At 34.8% G+C, this 20,391-nt stretch overlaps 1 protein-coding gene across 6 annotated transcripts in view; it reads right to left on the minus strand.

The window, feature by feature from the left end:
* Positions 1-20,391, minus strand: part of NFIB (nuclear factor I B) — a 270,748-nt gene that overhangs the window by 102,978 nt on the left and 147,379 nt on the right. For all 6 annotated transcript variants that reach the window (XM_074197522.1, XM_074197520.1, XM_074197519.1 and 3 more), the window contains exon 3: positions 8,164-8,217. In XM_074197522.1, coding sequence (XP_074053623.1) covers positions 8,164-8,217 — 54 coding nt within the window. The remainder of the gene's footprint in view (positions 1-8,163; positions 8,218-20,391) is intronic.

Consider the following 20,391-nt stretch of genomic DNA (forward strand, 5'->3'; position numbering starts at 1 on the left):
ATGTCAAAGTCAAATTTTTTTATCAAATTGTTAAAATCTAATTTAAAAAAATTGGTATAATCTACTCAACTCAGGTACTTAAAAACATCTACTGCTGATTTCTGTTCTACTTTGTCCTTTGTCTTAATGCACTTGGTGTTTTAGTCAGTAAAGTTTCTTAGATACTTTCAAAAGTAATAAAGGTTTGAAACCCAAATGCAATCTTGATTTGTACTACATTCATTTAGCAAAAAGCAAACAAAACAAACAAAAAAAAACATTTATTTATATAGCCTATCCTTAAATTGATTTACTGGCTAATATATGCTCTATATCCCAGACTTCTTGGAACAGAATTTGTTACTATTTCTCTTGTATCACAACTTCTTAATCCATCTCCATACACTCTAACTCATATCTCAGTATACAGTGGATACTCAACGTTTTTGATTCAATCATTGGCTGGGAAAGTAATGGTGGAAGTTGGGGAGCCGGGGATCATCTTCTCTCATTACCTCGTTCTGAACAGAAGACATTCCTAAGAAGTAGCTCTTCCAAACTTAATACTACAATTATCAGGCTGAGACCATTGTAGATCCTGGGCATGATGCCAGGTTTTATGTACATCAACCCTGCAAGGGCGGGTACTGAACGAGTCCCCATAATGTTGCCTGTGAAAATAAGTAGCTGATGGCTATATGCCGCTTCTGGCTTTTGAAAAGCAATTTGTGCACAAAACATTTTACTCATTTTCTACCTTTCTCTTCTCCAAGTTCCTTCCTCATATTGAACTTAAGAACATCACAAAATGTAGCCTTTTTTTTTAATTTGGAAATTTAGAAGTGAAATGTTTCTGAAACAAAATCTGTTTAAGAAAAGATCCTTTGGTTTCTGCACTAACTTGCACAGGCCTCTTTCTCAAATTACTTAAAAGCTTTACCTATGACGTCGGGCTCTTGCCAATCTTTAACCAGGTCTTTTAGTGTCTTTCTATTTATGCTTTTATGAATAGAAAGTCTGTTTATAGTCTGTTGTATATTGTCTAGTGCCAAAGTTTAAAATTACTTCTGAGTATCATGAAATACTGTATTTTTCCCTATTTAAAAAAAAACAAACAAAAAAATCTCTAAATTCTGACTAATGTATCAATAAGGAATTGTAAAGGAAGAGGCAGGGAACTTATCGATTTCTGGTTAAAAGAGCTACAATAACAACATCCAGGGGAATTTCCTCTTTCTTTAGGTCTTGAGCAGTTCTATTCTTGAGATGTTCCCCTAAGGTTCTACTTAGATGCTCTTTATGGTATAGAGGTTTTTTGAAAGCTATGCCAAAGTCATAACTGGCTTCATCAGGTCCAATAAAGTTAGAAATATGTGTGGAAACAGACTCTATGTTCTATCATCAGAGGACTGGATTAGCTATGTTTGGAGGTGTTTTATTATCCACTGCTTAGCCCCTCTTTTGGCCACATTGTACTTAGGTGTATAATAGTGGTTTGGGTGCTATCTAGAAAGATTTGGAATGAGTTGCACCATAGGATAAAAAATATATTACTTTAAATACTCTGAAGGCAGTATCCAATGCTTTGATAAAGGGGACAGAAAGCAGGCATAATTATTATAGATCTATTATTTGAAAAAGGTTTGGAAAGAAAATCCTTCAAATAATGAAAATCAGCAACATCTCAGGAGTACCTGAAATCAAATCCTAATAATTACTTAGCTATGTGGCCTTGGGCAAGCCACTTAACCTCACTACCTTGCAAAAAAAAACCTAAAAAAATATATGCTTAAGTTGACCTTAATTATCAACTTTATATATATGTATATATATATACATACATATGTATATATATACATATATATAATCACATCTCTTTTACTCTTAACATACACACACAATTTTGAAAGAAAATGCAAAAGCAAAAAGGTTATGAGATATTGAAGATCAATAGCCTAAGAATTTCACAGAATACATTTGGAAATGACTACATTCACTGAGCATTAGTCCAAGAGAATATGTCACACAAACACCACAGGCAAAAAATAGAACAAGGAGAGAAGCATGTGGAATCTAGGTAAGGAAACTCTTGTTAATAAACCTTTCAAAAAAATACCAAGGGATCCTGTTTTGCCTTCTTATGTTAGGACTAGCAGTCAATGTCTGCATTTTCAGTTTCTAGCCAAAATAGAATGCTTCCCCAAACCACAACATCCGCAAACACCACATTGAGGCATTAGTTCGGAACTGACTCAGAAGAAAACCCCTTCTGAGAGATTCACATTACTTCCGAGATCACCTTGGTTTTCCTTGGACATCTCCCATCCCAACGGTGGGCATGGCTTCTTGGCTGCTTGGGTTGTGAAATCTGACATGATCATATCCCCTAAGTGGCATGAATGGGTGAACACAAAAATACCAAGTGACCCAGCAAATCAAATATGCCTGGGGTTTTGTTTTTTGTTGTTTGTTGTTTGGGGATTTTTCTCTCTAAAAGATCACTACTAAATCCATATCACATCTCACACTTTAGAAATGGGTACTTTTATTTTATATACAACTAGACCTAAGTCGAACAGTACCTCATTGTAAAGCAGAACGGACTATTCAATTTGAGGCCCCTTTTGTGGGCACAGTGATGAGGTTAATTTCCCATTCACAAAAGAGCAAACCATCACAAGGTAATGGAATCACATGTGCTCCCTTGCTCAAGGCTCAGGGAAATAAATATATGCATTGCTTTTGTCCAGAGATTTTAGAAAAATCAACTTATTTCTATTTAAAGATTGCCATTTTGGGGTAATTTGTCATAGGGTTCCAACAGAGGGCAGGCCTTGGAGTCAGGAGACCTGAGCTTGAATCCTATCACAGGCATAAAGCTAACTGTGTGGTCTTGGGCAAGTCATTTATCCTCTCAAGCCCTCAGTTTCCTCATCAGTAAAATGGGCAAGATTATACTTGTCCTATCTACCTCCCAGAAGTACTTTACAAGCATCAATAGAAATGTATAAATGCCTCCCGTGGGCCCTTCCTCAGCACTTCTACTTAAAGTTAGACAAATAGGGCATGAGGGGGAGATAATTTTTCCCAGGGTGGCCTACTGTGCACACTTTTTTAATCATATGCATATTATAAAATAGCCTAAGGTCTTCAACCACCCACCATCCCAAATCATCCCTCTGGTGCTTTTTATTGCCTGTTGCAAAATTCAGCCCTATTCTCAACTCCCCAACCCCAACACCCAAAGTGTTTTCAATAGATCTTCTAGGACCTTAATGCTCCCAAACTTTTCCCATGGGGTCTGTGCCAGGTGAGCCCAGATACTACTTGATATCTTTGAGGTGCTTCAGCCAGACTACCTGGCATGGCCTTGGTGCTGCAAATAATAAATGTTATACTAAGGATTTGTGATATGAGAGAGAAACTTCTGGTATGGTAACTTTCTCCACAAACTCAGATCTTGGAGACTTATCATAGAAACTGGAAGACACTTTAGCAATTATCTGTCTCATTTTACAGCTGATTGAATTGGGGTCTAAAGATCTTAATCATTTTATTTAAGGCCACACAGGTTAATAAGCAGAAGAGTCAGAATTTAGACTGGGTAGGAGAACCTTTTTTTCCTGCTGAGGGCAAAAACTTAAAAATTAGCTTGCTCGATTTGGTCAAACATTTAATTTCCCATTCACCCCTAAAAAAAACTAGATTAATTGAATTTTGAGTCTGCTTATGGTTGCCTTTACAGTGCCAGATTACATGATTTCGCAGGTTTGATTTAAATCCAGGGCTTCTTTTTTTTCCAATTGTGTGTAACACACAGTAAATCTTAACAAATACTTACTGATTGATCCTTCCATTGACTGATAAGAGACCTAGGACTACCTAACTCAATCTCTTCTAATCCAATCCAGCATCCCTGATCAAGAATTCCATCTATACCACACTCAAAAATGCCATCTTTATCACATCCAGTCTTTACTTGAAGATTTTTAATGAAGAAAGGTTCTCAAAATATGCCATTCAATGTCTTTTGATCATTAGAATTTTTTTTTTGCATCGAGCCTAAAACAGACACTTTTTTTTAGAATTTTTTTTGTAAGGCAATGGGGTTAAGTGGCTTGCCCAAGGCCACACAGCTAGGTAATTATTAAGTGTCTGAGATCGGATTTGAATTCAGATACTCCTGACTCCAGGGCCGGTGCTCTATCCACTGAGCCACCTAGCCGTACCTAAATCATACTCTTTACAACTTCCAAGCATCACTCCTAGGTCTGCCTGTGGGTCCAGGTAAAACTAGTAAGTCTTAACCTTTGTCTTCATAATAACCCTTCAAAAACTTGAAGGCTGCTGAATATATCCTAAATCTTCATTTCTTCAAGCCCAAGCATTCCTACTTCCTAAAACTAATCCTTATTTGGAAAAATCTTGATGCTATTCATTTAATCTCCTAGTTGCTGTCTTATGGGTTTTATGGTCTTCTCTAAAACTATGATTTCAATACACAGTGGGATCTCTCAACTCTCTCATTTCCTATGCTAGAAAATCCCAAGGTTGCCACATTTTGGGGGGGGGGGGCACAGCACACAGTGTTGAGGCATACACTGCTCTTCCTGATAACAAAAGTCTACAGACTTTTCTTTTTATAAACTGTAATTTAGCTATGCCTCCTCCATTTTGTACTTGTAAAATGAATATTTTTCCCTTTTAAATCAAATATAATATTTTACCTTTATTCCTATTATATGTCATTTTATTTTATTCTGACCCACATCCTTGCATGAAAAGACCTTTTTTGGACCCTGATTCTGCCATCCAACATGATCACTGTGCCAACTGTTCCCTTACTCAAAGTTGTCAAAAAGTGTGATTTGGCACACAGGCAAACACAGAACTTTAGAGAACTCCACTATATACCTTTTTCCACACTTACAGCAAATTATGCAATGACTTTTCTTTGGGTCTGACTGCTTATCTAGTATAAAATCATTATTAATGATAATTTATGTTGCTGACATAATGAATAAAGTGCTAAACATGGAGTCAGAAAGCTCTCAGTTCAAATGCTATTTCTGACTCTTTATTACCTTAGTGACAATAGGAAAGTCATTTAACTGTGTGTCTCAAAAAACTCCCCAGAATTAAAGTAGCATTAAAAAAGGTAGACAGAGGAGGAAGAGTGACGTTCCCCCAATGGGAGCTTCCCTGAGCTGATAAAATAACAGGTTCTTCATGTATCTCCAATAATGATGATCCTAAATTATTGATAATCCTATTTTCTATTTCATAAAAGGAAAACTAAATTATAGTGATCACAGTTCTAGTGGGCCAGTGTATATAGTTTAAAGAATTCCTGATCCAGGCCTCAGTTTCTTCATCTAAAATATGTCAGTACTAATACTTGCATTGGGTTGTTGTGAACAAAGTGTTCTGAAAATCTTAAAATGTTACATAACTATGATTCATAATTCTAGTCTTGATTTCACTTTACTATGTTCTAATTCTTTGACAGTGAGTAATCTCAGTATGGTAACAGGAGGGGAAGATTGGACTTGGATGCTTTCAGGAAATAGCAGAATTCTTTTAATGATTCTGTGCTCTCCATGAAAGCAAAGGTCCATCTTTTTCATATTAATGTTCTACCTATGCTGTTGTTTGGTTGTGAGATGTAGGATATAACATCTTCCAAAGAATTAAGAAGGAATATTGTTCAAAAGGCAATGAAGCAACAGGGTCATGGTAGGTGGGAAGAAGCTGCAACACAAAACCTGTGAGGATCTCCAAAGATATCATCAAGAGCTTGTTAATCTTAAAAGAAGAGAGGCTGCTCATGTGGCAAGGGTGAGAGATGACAACTGGGAAATCAGAATGCTCTCCTTACAAAGTCAGGAGAAAGTATGAAAGACTTCCAGGACTTTCAATGGACCCTTTTAAAAAAAGGATATGGAGAAGAAGCACAGAGTTTAGGACTTCCTATCTTTATCAATAAAGGGAACTTACAAATTGATAAAATCACAGGTCTAGTTGAGTATGTAAATATACATGGCTAAATATAGTAAACATGATGAAACAGGAGATTGGATTGTGAAATACCTTATTTTTCAACTTCAATTTGAGTCAGTAGTACAAAATATGTAATTATTAACCATTTATTTTTTTAATTTTAAGAGAATTGTAAAGGCAAAAGAAAAAATAATAAAACTATTAATCTACATTTTGAAAAATAAGAGTAATTTTCCTGATACCATTTTGAACTATATTTTAACAGATGCTGACTTAGGAAAATGCACCTAATATAGCAGAAAAAGGAATCAAAGCATCTTGGAAAAAAATTGAAATATTTCCTTCTGAGGCTACAGAAATATGTACAAAGTTTTGATTCAGATCAAGCAAAGAGAATTTTTAGATTAGTGTAATTCTCTCCTCGGCATGTTCAGAATTGCATTCCAAACAATAACAGCTTTATTAATTTCAAACTAAGCTGTCATCCAAATGTAAAGAACATACCCTTTGTTTAGGCTGGCTTACAGTACTTATCAACTCTTTCTCCAATGGAGAAAGGCTTTTTCATTCTGTGTAAAATGAGTGAGAAGGCTTTTCTAAAGTGTTCTGAAACAATTCACTCTTGGCCTGACACCAGAGAGAGAAAATGGGAGTCAGCTAAAAAGAATTTTTCATAAACTTAAGACTGAAATGACGTGGGACTTATGAAATTTCAACTTTAACCAGAATATTTCCTTCAAAAAGTATTGTATTTGAAGTTCTTTGTTCTGTGCACAGATGGATAGTTGAAGTGATTCTCAATGAGAGAGAAGAAAGCAGGGGGAGGTTGAAGGGGAAAAGGGTCTCAACAAGCAAATTTACTTAGCAGCTAAGTGTATATCTTTTGTTTACTTTTTGTTTATTTTTTTTGAAACTTTAGAACATTTTATGGAGAGTAATTTAGAATAAACATTTTAAGATAAAATGTTCTTTATAGAACTTTCCTTTAATTAGTTCTATTTCTTGAAATGTTCCATAATATTTATCAGACAGAAGGTTTTTATGTACAATAAGACCTAAATAGCATATGCATCTTAGAAAAATTTTGCTACTTTGATGTAAAAAGAACCAATCTAACAGAAGCAATTCTCAGGAAATGACCCATAATTAGTTTTAATTTTGTTATTTACTTTTTCTACCTATCAAACATACATTACAAAGGCTATTGGTTCAAACTATAGTTCATTTTGGAGATGCTTTCATACAATTTTAACTGAATATTAAAAATGCTATATTATTATGAATCTAATTTTATGGTAGAATACAACTATACTATCATAAGAAATATAAAAACAAATTAACTATTATATAATTATATATGATGTAGATTAAACTCTGGACAATAGAATTCAAACTTTTGGGTTATACTTCATTGAATTAAGGCAAACAACTTTTTTTCATTTTTTCCCCTTTAGGGAAAAAATTTGTGATTTTCTAGAGCACTGTTTTACCAAAAGCAATTAATTCTTTGCTTAGGTTCCCTCTACTGATAAAAAAAAAAATCACCGGTTACAGAAGCAGAACACTTTTCTACTTCAATACTATTAGGTAAAGAGAAATGAGAAAACTAAAAAAGATACAAAACTTAATTTTCACAGAGGAAACAATTTCTGAAAACTTTTACATAAATTATATAAAAGGTAAAATTCAATTTTCATTCTTTTCTGATGTTTAGGGTCCAGTGAAAACAGTCGAGAAACTGAGTTCTCTTTAACAAAAATCACTTAGACAAAACTTTACCTAGCATTTTTTTAGTCATGAATGTTGATCAACAAGCAAGAGCAAAAGCTTAAAATACTCTTTGTGAATTTTAAAAGAAAGAACAAAAATGTTCTTATTTTGTGAAACTAAAATAACTTCAAATACCTAACAATATACATGTTAGGCATGTGCATTAAATTAAAAAGAAACAGCAAAAAAAGATGAACGAAATTTAACAATGGCTAAAAAAAATATGGTCAACTAATGATATGACCAAAGGTATTTGTCACTGAAAAGGGTCTCATAGAATCACATCTTGTCCTCATCATACCTCTTTGCCAGTACAAAGTAGGCTACTGACCAATTATGGAATGTTTATCTATACAGTGGTACCTTTGTTCTCTAACAATGTCAGATTGCAAATGTCCTAGAACACATATTTACCTGGAGGATTCTTGGCAGGATCGTTGTGGCTTGGACTTCCTGATTGTCCAGAATCTGTAAAGAAATCACAGAAAATGTTTTCTTTTTTAACTTGTTTTTAAAAGAATTTCATAATCCTAATGAGACTTCTTAAAAATTAACAAAGAATAACAATAGTTAGGAACATAAACGAATTAAACATAATTTCCTAAGTTTTTCTTGAAGAAACATTTGAATTAAAAAAAAGATGAAAAATATGCATGTCTCATGTTGGAAAAAGTGGACATAATATACTTGAGGTACAACAAGTTCATTAAAATAAAGGGTCTTAACATGGAAATAGAAGCTGCCTACAATGTTTAGATACTATCCTAGATTGTCATAGTATTTTAAAATGAAAGAGATATAATATTTGAGTATAAATCTGACTATAAACAAAGTAAACTCCCCAATGACAAATTTTTCAAAATACTCAATAAAGCTATTTTTTCCAATATTATGTATATCTGTGCATATATTATGCATATCAAAATATTCTACCAACTCATTTACCCCAGGCCCATCTTTTTCCATTTGTCATAATAAATAACACCAAGCAACTTATTAATTTATTTGATATTTATTCAATACTTCCTGTGTACAAAACACAGTGCTCTATGCAAAACAGTAGGCAGCAAGGTTAGATGTGATATGATTATCATCCCCATGGTCAGTCAGTCAATAGTCAACAAACATCTAACAATAAAACTCTTAGCCTAGTAGGGGGATAAGACACAAATTCAGAAAACAAATAAAATGTGTTATTACATGGTAAGTGTTAACCAAAGTGCCATGTAAGACCTGAATGAGGAAATCCTTAATAGCCAAAGGACCAGGGTAGGTTTCATGAAAAAGGTAGAATTTCAGGTAAACGTAAAAGAATCAGTAGGACATTGAGAGATGAAAGAAGGAAGGAACAGGACAATCTGATCGGTGACTCCAAGAACAATGCATATTACTGAGGAGTAGCCAACATGATTTTGTGAAGAAGTAAATCAATTAATCAATTGAATTTCCTTCCATGATGGAGTGACAGGTTTTGTAGATAAGACGCAATCAAAGAATTATATCTGAATTCCACATTCCAGTATATCTTCTCATCAATAATATAGGGGAAAGGGGTGTATTTCATATATTTGTGTGAGGTAATGACACCCCTAAAACTCCACCCTACTGTTCATCCCTTTAAGCTACATAAAACCCACGATTATCAGCATGTACTAATTCACAGATTGCCTTATAATCAATTACCAATTTTGTCTAGTATTCTTGTTTTATCTCTTCTACTAAATTACATTATCCTCAAGAAAACAAGAATTCTGCCTCTTTTTGTAGTTTTACTTATATGATATAGAGTGCTGTGTATGTAGGAAGTGATTGACAAAATGCTTGTTGAACAAATGATTAATAATCAGAGATCTCATTTGCTTGTAACTGATGGATTTCATTAAAAAATAGTGATAGTTCATACTTTTATAAAAAGATCTTTCTACCTCTTGAGAAAAAGTACCAATATCATTGTGTCCATTTGAAATGGGGAAACTGAGACCATGAGAGATTATAGTATCTTACCTACCCATGCTTTGTCACAGCAATACTAGAGAAGGGAATCAAACCCATGTCTCTGAACTCATAGTCCAACACTCTTTCCAACATATTTTACAATCAGAAAACTAGGCATCCTCTGTTATTGTATAATACAGACTTTTCCAAAAGTCTTAATGAACTTTTAATCTTTAATAGCTTGAAACTACAGTTAAAATTTGGGGGATACTTTGAGTATTAAGGTAGTATTTATATGTAGGTGTCCAGATCTATGATTTCACTGGTGTAAGGAAATGAGGACACTCCCTCTTTCAAATCAGGTCTTCATCTACTCTGCAACTTAAAGTCTTGGTTGTCAGATTCACTAAAATTAACTGATTTTCCCAGAGTCACCCTACCAACATTGTCAGAGACAGGACTTCTCATTCCGCTGCTCCATTCTGGCTCTCATTGAATAGATAATACTGTGGAAAGATGGGGGGGGAGGTTGAGAAGGGGGGAAGCAAGAAAGAAAGACTAAAGGATAGAGAAGAAGAAAAGGGAGAAGGAAAGAGTAGGCAAGCAAGAGACAGACAGACAGAGGTAGAGACAGAGACAGAGAGGAATGGAGAGAGGGAGGGAGAGAGATATTTTAAATAGGAGAAACCCTAAGTTCCTTTTTTTATGTTTACCTGACAAACAAAATTTAGGCAATTTAACCCTTTAAAGGGGGATAAAACAATTGAAGGCTGTCAATACTCAGTAATACATTCATTAATACATATATTTTTTGGTCTGCTACGTACAAGGCATGTTCCTAAATAACCAGTAGGATATAATATATAATGAATGGTCCCTGTCTTCATGGTACTTAGAATCTAATGAGATTTCCTATTAGGATTAAAGTTATGGGAACAATCCCATTGTGGGAACAGCAAATCCATATAATGCATTATCAAATAATATTCATTCAGTGTATATGGAACACTATGGGAAGAGCAAGTTTATATAATACATTATAAAATAATGTTCATTCAGTGTATATAGAACACTATGGCAGACACTGTGAGAGTTATAAAAAAGCCCCCTTCCTTCTTGGAAATTACAGTCTAATAGGAGATAGCATAAAGCACAATCAGGTGATATGTCTATTAGAAAGTTACAAAACAATATTCTATGAAGGGGAAGGTCACTATGAACTGCTGGATCAAGGAAAGGATAATAGAGGAAACAGAATTTGACTTGAACTTCAAAGGATAGAAAATAGGCAATTTGGGGACAGTTCTGGAATAAGGAACTGACTGAACAAAGGTAAGTAGACATTAGAGAAACCTTCCTCAGCATGAATTTTTTTTGCCCCAGACTTTTAATTGGTGCAATAAAATTGTTCCTATAATTTTTGGCAGTTGAAAAACATGATGGGGGGTGGAAGTAAGTATTATGGAAGGAAGATCTTATCATCCTATTCCTCAGTGAGTACCTAGCTATTACCCTCCTGACAATAAAGAAATAAATTCCTAGTCCCCCTTACGTTTGACAACCACACAAACCTCTTCTTGGGAAGCACCAATCTATGCTACTACCAGCTTCTATTTTCACCTTCAAATACTGTGAATCATTTCCTGAACTGAAAAAAGGGGGGGCTACTAGAAACCACAAGTATTTGAAGGAAACAGACAATTGAATTCCATTACTTGAATCAAATAATTTTCATGAGAAATTCCCTCTCATAACTTGCTAATGAATTTTTTAATTATCAATTATAATTATTGATTAAAGCTTCATGTTATCCATTCTTAATGTGAAAATCAGATACATTAAATAGTTCATATTTCTCTGAAAGATATGGCAGTTAAGTTTTAGTCTGTGACTTTTGATTGTGTGTATGTGTATATGTATGAAGAATAGGAATACATAAAGTGAATAGAGGAGAAAAAAGTACAGGAAACAAAGGCACAGAGGAACAAAACTGTAACTAGCCTTAACTGTGCCTTGAGTAAATTCAATTGAGGGGAGGGAGAGCAGATCCTGAGAGTAGCTGCTGGGAACAGTTAAATTAATTGCAGAGACAGGGCTGGTAGTCTACAGTTATCACTGTGAAGGAAGTGTCTACCTCACCCCATGTGGCTAATACCTATTGGTCCCATACTAACTGGAGGAAATAAAAGGGATGTGATGTCTCTTAGCCAAAGGAAGGAAAAATGTCCAGAGAATGGGAGGGTGGTCAACAGTGTCAAATGCTAAAGATGGATCAAGAAGATAAACCTTTGGATTTAGTGATTAGAAGGTATTGGTGACATTCAATAGAGTGGTTGAGAAGAATTCAGACTATATATGGAACTGAGGTGGCTAAGTAAAGTTTTTCCAGATGTTCAGTGAAATCAAGTAATTATTTAATTAATTACTATTTAATAAAATCTGCTCTGTGTAAGGAAGGATGACTTTAAGACTAAAGATGAATAAGGTAAAACTGTCAAGTGACAGTATTTTTGTTTGTTTAAAAAGTTATTAGTGGGTCAGCTGGATGGAGTAGAAGATGAATACCATGTCTGAAGTCAGAAAGACTGATTTTTCTGAATCCAAATCTCACTTCAGACCCTTCCTAGCTATAAGATCATGGGCAAGTCGCTTAATTCTGTTTGTCTCAGTTTTTTCATCTGTAAAATGAGCTGGAGAAGGAAGTGGCAAATCACTCCAATATCTTTGCCAAGAAAACCCCAATTAAATCTCAAAGAGTTGAATATGAACAATACCAAAAAAGGTATTGTTTGTAAGCAAATGGGAAGAACTAGTGGGGAGAGAGAACCTGACCATGCATAAACGTTGTTCTGTGGAGTAATGTCATAAAGGATGCAGGAAAGGAGGGAATACATGGCAATAAACACACAGATAGGGGGATTACCAAAAAAAAACTGTATTCTCCCATGGTTGGATGAAAGGAAAAAGTAGTGATAATACTAAGAAGTTTTGAGAGCAGAACCAGAGGATTTGAGGAAACTCCCATGGGAAAGATTATAGGAAGTGAAATCATCTATAAATTGGAAGGTTGAGGGGCTCAAAAGAATAGAAACATTTTTGAAGAAGTATCTTTAGGGAATTAGATAAAAGTTCCCATAGGAATAAGTTATTCTTGTAAATTTTCCTTACCTTATATAAAGAACCTAGCTAAGATTATATATATATATATATAGTAAAATTAGCTTATTTCACATATCTCTGGCCATATTCAGCAATCCAGAAGCAGAAGCAGAGATGTCAGATGGTAGAGATTTAGAAGGATATGAAGTTTAGAAGGATAACCACAATCTTAGAGGTAAGACCTTTTGTTGTTTTCCCTTTATTCTTTTTTAATTTATTTTTTATTAAAGATGTTATTTGAGTTTTACAATTTTCCCCCCCAATCTTACTTCCCTCCCCCCAACCCCCCCACGGAAAGCAATCTATCAGTCTTTACTTTGTTTCCATGTTGTACCTTGATCCAAATTGGGTGTGATGAGAGAGAAATCATATCCTTAAAGGAAGAGGCAAGAAGTCCAAGAGGTAACAAGATCAGACAATAGGATATCTGTTTTTTTTCCTAAATTAAAGGGAATAGTCCTTGAACTTTGTTCAAACTCCACAGCTCCTTATCTGGATACAGATGGCACTCTCCTTTGCAGACAGCCCAATATTGTTCCCGATTGTTGCACTGATGGAATGAGCGAGTCTTTCAAGGTTGAACATCACCCCCATGTTGCTGTTAGCATATACAGTGTTTTTCTGGTTCTGCTCATCTCACTCAGCATCAGTTCATGCAAATCCCTCCAGGCTTCCCTGAAATCCCGTCCCTCCTACTTTCTAATAGAACAATAGTATTCCATGACATACATATACCACAGCTTGCTAAGCCATTCCCCAATTGAAGATTCCAATTCTTTGCCACCACAAACAGGGCTGCTACAAATATTTTTGTACAAGTGATGTTTTTACCCTTTTTCATCATCTCTTCAGGATACAGACCCAGTGGTGGTATTGCTGGGTCAAAGGGTATGCACATTTTTGTTGCCCTTTGGGTGTAGTTCCAAATAGCTCTCCAGAAGGGTTGGATGAGTTCACAGCGCCACCAACAGTGTAATAGTGTCCCAGATTTCCCACAACCCTTCCAACAATGATCATTATCCTTTCTGGTCATATTGGCCAATCTGAGAGGTGTGAGGTGGTACCTCACAGAAGCTTTAATTTGCATTTCTCTAATAATTAATGATTTAGAGCATTTTTTCATATGGCTATGGATTGCTTTGATCTCCTCATCTGTAAATTGCCTTTGCATATCCTTTGACCATTTGTCAATTGGGGAATTGTTTGCCCTTTATTCTTGAAGAAGACCATGAATCAGGGAGATAATGCCATGACAAGTACATGAATTGGATTTGAGTCAGAGGATACTGTGCTAAGTCACAGGCTCACTTTTTGGAGGCAACTGGGTCCAGTGATCAGATATGAATCAGGATGACTGGAGAGGTCCTGATGGAAGGTAATCAAGGTTAAGCTGTCCAACTATCATCTAATGTCTGAGACCAGATTTGAACTCAGATCCTCCTGACTCCAGGACTCTTTCCATTGTGCCACCAACTAAGCAGTGGTGAAGTATTAAAATGGCAAGAGAAACTAGAAGTAGACCAAGAGAACAATAGGTCAAAAGATCAAAGGCAGAGAACAGAATTAGTGTAAAAACAGGGAAGATAGCAGGAGAGGAGTTTATTGTCAGGATATAAAATTTCAAGGTTTATCTTAAAAGAGGAGTAAAGTTCTGTAAGTTTTGTAAGAGAAGTTCATGTTTACCATTGTATTACTTTGGATTGACTTATCTGAATATATGTCATTCCATGACTTCCTCCCCCAAATAGAATGTAAACACCTTGAAGACCAAGAAACAATTTCAGTTTTGTCTTAACAAAGCTTCCTAAATGTAGAACTGGAAAAGATCTGAGAGGTCATCTAGTCCAAATTCCTCATTTTAAAGATAAGGAAACTAAGACCTGAAGGTGTAAGAGTCTATATAAAAATTGAACCTAAGTTTGTTAGTTCCAAACAGCATACAGTACAACTGTACCATGAAACTTTCAATTCATCAAGTATATATTAAACTCCTACTATATATCAGGCATGTAGTACATAGTAGATGCTTAATAGATGCTTATTAAATTGATATGGGATCGAGAACTCCCTTTCAAATATAAATTTACTAGCTACATTTTTTCCTGTTCCTACACCAGTTACCCTACTTTGAATTAGCCAAGAGCACAATTTACTTACACTTCATTCTTTCTTTGTTGCTGTAGGGAAAACCAACTTTAAACTAGATTCAGTATAGCATCTACTATGTAAACAAAGGAAATCCTGTTATTTCTCTCCTAATCTGAAGGAATTTCACTATGGAAGATCCATTGGGCATTTGTGCCTGAGTTCTAAATTTTTGGCATCAGGAATAGAAGCAATGGGGCAATCTGTAAAGGTGGACATCACAACTAACTGATTCATTAAATTTTATCAAGTCCAAGAATATTTTATTCATTTATCAGAAAAAAAGAATTTTAGGCCATGAGTAAAAACTAGCAGTAAGGGCAGGGATATAAAGAACAAGTAGCAATAGAGATTATAAAGAAAAGGGGAACTATTAGTCCAAATAAACATAATAATAATCAGAAAAATCCCAGCTAAGGAAAAAAATACAGTTATCTCACAGTGATCAAAAATTCCTTGTCTTAAGATTGAGACTTAGAGATTAAAATTATGAATTTGGCTTCTATTTCCTAAAAACTTAAATTAATGTAAATCATTTCAAAAAGGGAGCAAACAGCAGCAAAGAGCACCTCTCTGAGTTTTTGATTAAGGTAGTATAAATAGGAAGATTTGACTTGCAGTATAGAGATAGTATCATGGAAACAATGAATATGAATTTGGACACTCCGAGATAAAATGGAGGTCAGAAGGGGCTTTGTTCTATGGTCTATGGGGTCACAAAGAGTCAGGCATGATTGAGCCACTGAACAACAGCTCAAGGAAGCTCAGGAAGTTACCTGATAAATGAATGTTCTCTGGACAGGGATCAGTGTCAGATGAGGCAGAAAAGAACTAGGTGGATAGAAGGCAAGACCCCAAGACAGAGGCTTTGGGAAAGGCTTTGTTCCAGCACCAGATATATTCAAGGATGTATGTTCATACAGTTTGGACTCTCTCACCCCAAGAACCATATGGTACAATTCCACTATGGAGGTTCCCTATTAAACTAGTGACAAAGATGCCCTCTCAGTTTGAATTGAATTCTCACCCTCCAGATATAGCAAAATACAGAGAATTCATTTTTCTCATTGACTCCACAACTCGAGGATAATAAATGAGAAATAAGGTTTGTTATATAGAATATCACTTTACAGCCAAGTTGGCTGGAAAAAAAGCAGGTTGAACTAGATATTTGTAGGTTCCTTCTAGCTTTAAAATTCCATGACTCTATAATAAAATATCTATTCCATATATCAAAGGATAGCTGAAGAGTGAATAAAAACCCATACTGTAACCTGCTTTGAGCCTCTTGCTGGAACTAAAATTAGTCAGCATGTGATAAAAGGCTCCTTTGTCATATACCTTTGCCTTAAGCAGGTGAAGAAATAGCCCTTTGTCAACTAAAGAATACCTTCAGTCCAAAAAAAAAAAAACCGACAAAAAAACCACCAACCTTTCTCAGAACAGTCTCCTCCTTTCTCTGTGAAAGGTTATTAATGATCACTTTTATAAGCTTAAATTCAATTTAGCTTACTGAGATAGTATGGGGGGAAAAGGTGTTGGAGGGAGCTTATGGGATTAAATATATAGCATGCCACAAAGCAGCAGTCAGGATGGGGGGGGTAGTAAAAGAAAGAGAAAAGATTGAAGAAAAGTATACAAACATTGGTGGAAATTAAAAAGCAAAAATAAAACAAGTAGATTAAATAAGAAAATAGAAAACAAAAGGCAGTCTGACCTTTTAAAAGTAAATGTGTGTTTGTGTATGGAGAGGTGGGGGTGGAGGATATGTTTTTCAGGGGGACCTGACTCAGGTTAAAACTTCTGACTACAGCTCTCTTTTTCATTACCACTCCCTACCCCCAACACCACAATCACTGCCACCACTTAGAGTATCTCAATTTAGGTATTTTGTAACTTACAACAACTGAATTCTCTAGGATTTCTAACAAATTAGCTTTACATAATCAAAATTCCTATTATATAAGTAATCTTGTTTTCCTCTCTCCCTCCCTTACCATCCCTCATTCAAAAAAGCTGAACAACTTCAGTTTTAGTGGAGGACTGTCATCACCCATTTGAGTGACACAAAAGCTTGCTTATTGTTTTACAACATTTTCTTTTCCTTCTATTAAATGTTTATTAAAATAACACCAGAAACACGACATGGGAAAACTGAGTAAGTGCTTTCCTTGTCTTGCATAAGTATGCAAATGTGTGGGAAAGTTTTGGTTCTCTCACTTCTGTCTGTCTTTCTTTCTTAAATAGTACATTATATTATTTGGAACTCCCTCACGACACAACTTTGTTAACAGACTAAAATATGTGAAATGTCGACAGCATCATTTTGTTTTCTAGATTCTTGTAATATTTTTGTAATAGGGTCTCCTAGTCAGTCCTTATTCTAAAAGAAGTCAAGCCTCTTTGGAATTGGTTTTGCAGAAACAGAATAATACTTTAAGAGAAAATGGTTTGTACAGATTTTAATTCATCCCTCATCTCATACTCCTTCTTTGAATCACTATGCCTTCTTTCTTGGAATTGACAATGTTTAAAAATATATTTAATAAATTAAAACTTGGCATTTTAATGGAAGTTCCACCTTGTCAGAAAAAAAGTGGAACAAAGATAGTAGATAAGAAAACTATACTCCCCTTCCTCCCTCCCTAATGTTCTCTATACTTCACATTAGTTTCTATTTCTCCTTTATTTTACCATTTTTCTAACACACCCTGCCTAATGTTTCTTTGTTCCTATTACTTTCTGTATGCTCTTGATACGTCTTGATAAGTCTTGATATGTCTCTCTCGTTACACTATATATTCTTTGAGGATAAGGGCTGTTTTTTTAATTTTTATATCTTCTATAGCTACCACACTTCCATTTACATTCCCAAGGGTTGAAATAAGATAGCTTTAGGCAAATGCAAGAGGAATCATCAGGAATTAGAGTGATACCAACTCCTAGTTTACAGAGAAGCCACTAAAAAGTCACATATTTTGACTACTTGCCAACACCAACAGAAAGAATCATCTCTGTTTGACACCCAAATAGCCTGACAATAGAAAGCAGCATCAAAATAATACTAATGTCCCCTGTGCCCCAAGATATATTCTTTCCCACAATATGTCTGAAAGATTCCCAAACATAATGGTCACACCCAACCTCACCTACATTTCTCTTGCTCTCAACAATATTCGCCCTACATGCTGCCTAGTCCCTAAATGGGTCATAGCTAACTTTCCAAAATTTTTCAAGGTTTTTTTTTACAAGGCAATGAGGTTAAGTGGCTTGCCCAAGGCCACACAGCTAGGTAATTATTAAGTGTCTGAGGTCGGATTTGAACTCAGGTACTCCTGACTCCAGGGCTGGTGCTCTATCCACTGGGCAACCTAGCTGCCCCTCCAAACTTTCTAAAGAGTGTTTTCAACTAGTTTAAAAGATGTGTTAATTAAATCAAGATTGTGTAATATGTTGATATCTGTGATCTTTCTTAAATTAACTGATTCATGCTTTTCCTAGGTCTTTGAAATAGCCTATAATGTGACTCATTGAAGAAAAATAGAAGAAATTTTTAAAAAACAGTCTATAAAAACCATCAAAAAATTAAGCACAGGCACTGTGCTAAAAGCTAAGAATACAAAAAAGAGCAAAAGACACTTCCTATGCTCAAGGAGCTCACAATCTAATGAGGGACACAACAACCAAAACTGTAGAATAAAAAGGAAATAATTATACCAGGAAGACACTAGAATTAAGAAAGGTTAGGAAAGGCTTCTTACAAAAGATGGGATATTAGTTGGAACATAAAGGAAGCTAGAAAAGCTAGTACCCCACAAATTAAGAAAAAGAATAAGTCTCACTAGAATGCAATAAAAATATGTGCAAGGCTATTTGAGTAGAGAAGGGAGTTTTACTTCATGATTTTGAATTTTTTTAAATGAGCCCCCTCACTGGAGAGAAATAAGCCAAAACATTATTTATTCAAAACATTTCTTTTCCAATTTTGAGAAGATTGCATGTTTGTTGGAAACAAAACATTTCCAGCTGTATTGTAAGTTTTTCTGAAGAGAGTGGTAAGATTTATGCTCTTTCATAGTTTAAAATAAATGCTTCCCATATCTCATGATGCTGGCTGATCACTACACTATGTGGTAATTAGGGTACAATTTACCACTGCAACTTGCTACATGAAAACAATGAAGTTCTTTCCAAAATATGGATTCAGTAGGAAAAGAAGATGAGATGAATGTTCTCTTATTCATCTGGAAGATAGTGGAGAATTTTGCTATACTATATATATAAGATTATGTTTGGAAATGGAAAAACCTGCATTTCATTGAATGGTATGTGGTGTAAAGGAAATGGTGATGAAATATAAATCTGGAAGAGAAAACCAGAATATTATCAGATTTAAGAAAATAAGGAATGAGACAAACTAAAAAAATTAATGCAGAATTTCATAAAACCAAATGTCAGTGCCCATGATCTTACTTTGTAAATATTTCTTTTTGAAATAAAGCATATCGAATTAAATATAGGAATTTTATTTTAGCTTACTAAATAACAATCTTTGAGACCAAGCATATATTATTAGGTATATATTAAGGGACTATTACATAACAGGCACTGTGCAAGACCTTGAGGATCAAAAGACTGGAGTGGAGCAAACAGTCCCCACCCTCAATGAGTTTACATTCTGGAGAAGAAAATATATACAAAGTAATTTTGGTAAGGGTAAGGGGAGGGAGTCTGGGGAGAGATCATTCCAGCTGGTACATTCAAGAAAGGTCTCCTTCCTTTCAGGTTTGAGTTGTCATAAGACTAAGAATTTTTGGAAAGGATGTAAGATTCTTTTCATAATGTCTAATATATTGTTTATCATATTATTGGTTTTTGTTTTTATTTTTCAGTCATGTCCAGCTCTTCATGGCCCGATCTGGGATTTTCTTGCAAAGATATTGGAGTGCAAAGATACTTGCTAATTTCTTCTTTTGCAGATGAGGAAACTTGTCTAAAGATACACAGCTAGTAGGAGTCTGAGGTCAGATTTGAATTCAGAAAGATGAGTCTTCCTGACTTCAGGTCCAGCACTTTATCTACATAGCTGGGCCACCTAGTTGCTCCAGATACATATTACTTGTTTTATTTCTTGATTATTACATGGTATTTTAATATATCAGTAAGGTATTAACAAAGATTTCAGGATTTTTGGACATTTATTTTAGCTATCATTTCAAATCTCAACATAATATTGTAAATTTAAATTAAAATCATATTTCAGTATTTTATAAGTAATTTATTTCATTGACATACAAGTGCTCTTTCAAAAATGCCTGAAAAATCAGATCTTCTGAGCTCTGCCAATGACTTGTGCTGTTATTTGAACAAACCAATTCATTCATCTGTGCCAATTTTCATCTT

The sequence above is a fragment of the Macrotis lagotis genome, chromosome 8, assembly GCF_037893015.1.
Source record: "Macrotis lagotis isolate mMagLag1 chromosome 8, bilby.v1.9.chrom.fasta, whole genome shotgun sequence".
In the NCBI taxonomy this organism is placed as follows: domain Eukaryota; kingdom Metazoa; phylum Chordata; class Mammalia; order Peramelemorphia; family Peramelidae; genus Macrotis; species Macrotis lagotis.